Raw genomic sequence first — 5000 nt, forward strand, 5'->3', positions numbered from 1 at the left:
TGTCATTTACCCATCTTGAGGCCTAACATTGACACCTGCCACATTTGTATTGTAGTGGAATCTACACAGCAGACAATACTGGACTTGGGACTCTGCTCGACTTTAGACACGTTTGAAGTATTGAAGTCGAATATTTCACTGGAATGTTGATTTCCTTTCTTTTTCAACGGATAAGCGACAGTTTAATTGAAAAAAAAAGCAAAAAAAAAAGCAATGAGTCAGCAATCAGTGACGGGATTAGGGAGAGATCAGGCGAGAGCTTCCACTGGCAGCCATGTTGGCGGGGCCATATGGCTTGTCCCCTACCTGCGTAGCCATGTTGATGGTGCCATATGGCCCTCCTCTACCTGGGCAGACATGTTAAAGCCAGATGGCCTGTCCGCTACCTGGGGACAATTCCATCTCTATTCTGGCTCACTCCCTCAGCAGCAGACTTACGTAATACGAGTAACATTGGTGTTTCCGTTGGCCCGGGTTGGTTGAAGCATGGTGCTTACACATCGAAATTAAACATTCAATGAGGTAATGTGCTGACATAACAAAAAGGTTATTGAGGCTACCGTGGGGCATCCTGAGTAGTATGGAGGCTGATAGATGCTATGCAATTGCAGATGCTATCGTATTTATAGGAATATGAATATTGCAATTTTCCAGGATCTCTTCGTTCCACTCTCCTGGTTACTATGTGGTTATTAACCCCTTGGACCCGTTAGGCAGTGTGCCTGTGATTGATAATTAGGATGTGGTGTTGCGATGGTGTTTTTTCGTGGAAAACAGCAAACGTCAGCTAACAGCCCAATTACCCTGACCCAATAACAACCTCCCACCCCCTCTATGTGTCACTGTGACCTTTTCATTGTGGTGACAAAGAGAAGATACACACACACACACACACACACACACACACACACACACACACACACACACACACCCACCCACCCATAATTGATGTCAACTTTGAGGCAACAAGAATCTCTCCAGTGAAAAGCCTGAGGGAAGGTGTGTGCATATCTGGAGCGTGTGTGTGTGTGTGTGTGTGTGTGTGTGTGTGTGTGTGTGTGTGTGTGCGTGCACGCGTGTATGTGTATGTGTATGTGTGAGTGTGTGCTTTGGGATATGTATATGGGTCTCTAGATGGAATCAGAGGGTAAACATCAAACACGCAACGGGTCATTGAATAAAGCTGGTCATTGTGCATTCGACTTACACTAATTGGCTTAGGGTTAACCCATTGATTGTCATTAAATTGACATGCTTGTTAATCTGGCGAAAGGAAAAAACATTGGTTGAAGGGGGAGGCACCTCTGAACAATATCATCAATAGCATCATCTTCTAGACAACTTTGTTGCAGGGAAAACAATCCATTATTCAACGTCTGAGTGATGGTTTTGTTGTATTACCATGACATGTACAACACTGTCTCCAACCATGGTGAATTTACGAATATACGACTGCTATAATATTCATTGATCTCTATGTAGTGATGTGTACCAGGCAGAGGCAATTATTTAAATATTAGAGAGAGTTCGCTAAGGGTTCGGATGTGGACCCGCGAGTTGCCATTATGAGATAAAAGCTTGTGTTTGATTGTATATTTTCAAGAACATCAGTGTGTCTGTTTATCGGAAGGAACATTTTGAACATTCCAGCTGCTCTATCTACAGCAACAACTTTTTGTTTAATGTTCTGGAAAATGTCCAATTTGAAATATCTAAAAACTTGAACCCTACTCCCACTAGGAGGGACTAACTGTTGTCATTGCAGATATTTTTCTCTTATATATATGCAGATATATACTCTTCCCTTAGAGCAGTGCTTAGCCCTCCATCGATATTTTATCTGAAATGAAATTATTGATCGCTCCCTCCCTCAGCCCACCAGATCCAGTTGCGCTGCCATAATGTACCCTACATATTTGATGGGAGCTATTTTTGCAACTTGGGTCTTTCATCCGCATGAAACATTTAAAAGGACCAGAAGTGAAGAGAGGGAGGGAGGTGGGGGAGGGTGAGTGTTGGTGAGGGGCAAAGAGAAGGTGAGTTAGTGTTCCAAAATAATGGGGCTTAGAGGTACAGAAAAAGCTAGAGGACAAAAGAAAGAGAGAAAGTATTTCATACAGTTCCAATTATGTGTGAAGTAGATTAGAGACTGCATCTTGCATATGCATTACAGCCTGTCAGACTAACTGATACACAGACAGACAGACAGACAGACACACACACATGCATACTGTACACACACACACACACACACACACACACACACACACACGCACGCACCCTCTTGGTGAGCTGTGTGTCCATCATGAAGTTGTGCACGTGCTTCTCAGCCTTGGTCAGCTCCAACTTTCTGGCTACCACGGCAACCACTAGAGCTGTACAGCCAGCACCCTGATAGAGAGAGGGGGTGGAGGGGGGGGGTGGAGGGGGGCAGAAAATAAGACAGTCATTGAAGTTCAATCAGTGGTTCTTTGAGAGAGGATTGGAGAGAATGATAGAGATAATTACAGGATGACAGGAATGGAATGGTTGTGAGTGAAGAACAATGAGAGTCTTGACTAGAGGGAGGGAGGAGAAGGAGACATAGGTCAAAGGTCATCCCCACATCAGAGTTTGTCAGATGGGGTGCCTGGATGGCGTAGCTCACTTAAAGCCTGGTACACACATAATAATCTGGCCGATTTTGGGCCGATTTCCCCCCTTCCGACCAAGGACAGCAAACGCCCGATTATCGGATGGCTCTAAAGATTATCCTACAAGATTATCCTGTGATGTGAGGTGTGTTAAGAGCCCATTTCTCCCGACAATCTGGTCGGAAAATGGTCAGGGCCGACAATCGTAAATATTAAACGTGTTCAATATTTACGACCAAAAATCCTAATGTGTGTGGGCAACTCCCGACTCGCGACAACTCCCGACTAGGGTTGCCAGATGTGGGCTCATTGTAATTGTTGCGTTCGCTTCGTTCGCTTCCTTTCAATACAGCTTATTTAATTTAGTTAAAATTAGTGCTAATACCATACCCTGCCCGCGAGTCCGATTGTGACGTGGATGGAATGTAGCCAATCAAGAAGCGAGCTGACTTCTTCTTTTCAGGGTACTACGTTAGATCACCTTTTGCTCACGCGAGATTTCTGGCTTGGGGAACTAGACTGTCGTAATGATAATCTTTATATATGGGGTGTGCTGAAATGGGAATATCGGCGCACACCACACACAATACGATCAAGGCTGTTCAATCCAAGATTTTGTATCTTCATGTGTGGGGTCTGTCTCAGATAAAAAAATCTGTTACGATTTTGAAAATCCTTATGTGTGTACCGGGCTTTAGGCGCATACCACGTAATCGCAAGGTCCCTGGTTTGATTCTGGATATCGACCTATCCCACATGTCATCATCCCTCCTTTCTCTCACTCATCCTTCCTGTCAATTTCTCCTGTCTCTATCTCAATAAAGCAGAAATGCCCTCAAAACAAAAAAGAGTTTGTCAGTTGTTTTCCATACCTCTAAAGCAGTAGACGTTAGTGGAGGTAGAAAGCCATGGATGGGTTCATCATACAGTAATGCATGAAATGGAACAAGAAACGGTATCGAACACGTGTTTCAATTCATTACTCATTCTGTTACATTCTGTTCCAATGAGCCCGTCCTCCGATTTCTGCTTCCACCAGCCTCCACTGCTCTAAAGTGGTTTAATTAAGAGCTGAGTCCATATCCCACACCATCTGTTGTGCACATTCTTGCTAAATGGATCAGGACAAATATGCCCGCCTCAATCACAAATGAACAGGAAAGATTGGTGCCTTCTAAGTTCATCTGACAATCCAAATTACATAGTTCCAACCTTTCCCATGTGAGATAGTATCTGACAGTGTCTGAAATATGAAACGTTTGACATACTTTGCTTTGAGAGAGACCTACCCCTTTAAGAAAGTGTGGTATGTCTTTAAGCGGGAGACAGACTTAATTAACTTTCATTTTTAAAAATGTTCAACAAAGCTGTGGAGTGGACTGGGTTCTGAAGGGGTGTATCACACAGAGAGAGAGAGAGAGAGAGAGAGAGAGAGAGAGAGAGAGAGAGAGAGAGAGAGAGAGAGAAGGGGGGGAGGGAGAGAGCAGGAAAGTGCCAGTGAGAGAGAGAAAAATTGAGAGGGAAGGAGTGTTAATGAGGTCACATAACTCCTGATAAGAAATGAATTAGGATTAAGATTGTTTAATGAAAATGTATGAGTGTGCCTTCTGCTTGCCTACATGTGTGTGTGTGTGTGTGTGTGTGTGTGTGTGTGTGTATGTGTGTGTGTGTGTGTGTGTGTGTGTGTGTGTGTGTGTGTGTGTGTGTGTGTGTGTGTATAGAGCAAAGAGAGATAGAGGAGAGAGGGAATGTTTACAAATCTGTAGCAAATGGAAAACACTTCAAGATGCACACTCTTGTAGAAAGAAGACCCATTAGCTGGAAATAACTCTGGATAAAGTCTCTAAAATGTACAAAAAGTACAAAAAGCTACTTTCCCTGCCTATACTTGCACACACTCTATTTGTGTTTATTCTGAAACTATGAATAAAACATGATGAGAGCTGATTGAAAGGCCCCTTAAAATGTGTGTGTGCGTGCATGCGTGTGGGTGTGTGTGTGACTGTGTATGAGTGTGTGAGTGTAGGTGTGTGTGTGTGTGTGTGTGTGTGTGTGTGTGCATGGGTGTGTGATTGTGTGTGTGCGCGCACGCATAACTTCTTCGCCCGCTTCGAGAACAACAACATCAATCTGCCATTGCCACTGCTCTCACACCGCCCTCACCCACCTGGACAAGAGGAACTCCTATGTGAGGATGCTCTTCGTAGACTCCAGTCCAGCATTCGACACCATTGCCCCTTCCAGGCTCGACACCAAGCTCAGAGACCTAAGGTCTTAACCCCGGCCTATGCGAATCGATCTTGGACTTCCTGTCCGACCGACACAAGGTGGTGAGAATGGGCTCTAAGACCTCCGCCCTTCGAACCA

The 5000-nt window shown here is 44.4% G+C and overlaps 1 protein-coding gene across 1 annotated transcript in view; it reads right to left on the reverse strand.

Annotated features, from left to right (window-relative positions):
- Positions 1-5000, reverse strand: part of kcnn3 (potassium intermediate/small conductance calcium-activated channel, subfamily N, member 3) — a gene marked incomplete at both ends in the record, with an annotated part of 41359 nt that overhangs the window by 6070 nt on the left and 30289 nt on the right. The window contains one exon of the mRNA XM_080540580.1: positions 2281-2391. Within this exon, the coding sequence (XP_080396706.1) occupies positions 2281-2391 (111 nt within the window). The remainder of the gene's footprint in view (positions 1-2280; positions 2392-5000) is intronic.

Source organism: Nansenia antarctica (assembly GCF_963989245.1).
Source record: "Nansenia antarctica genome assembly, chromosome: 10".
NCBI lineage: Eukaryota > Metazoa > Chordata > Actinopteri > Argentiniformes > Microstomatidae > Nansenia > Nansenia antarctica.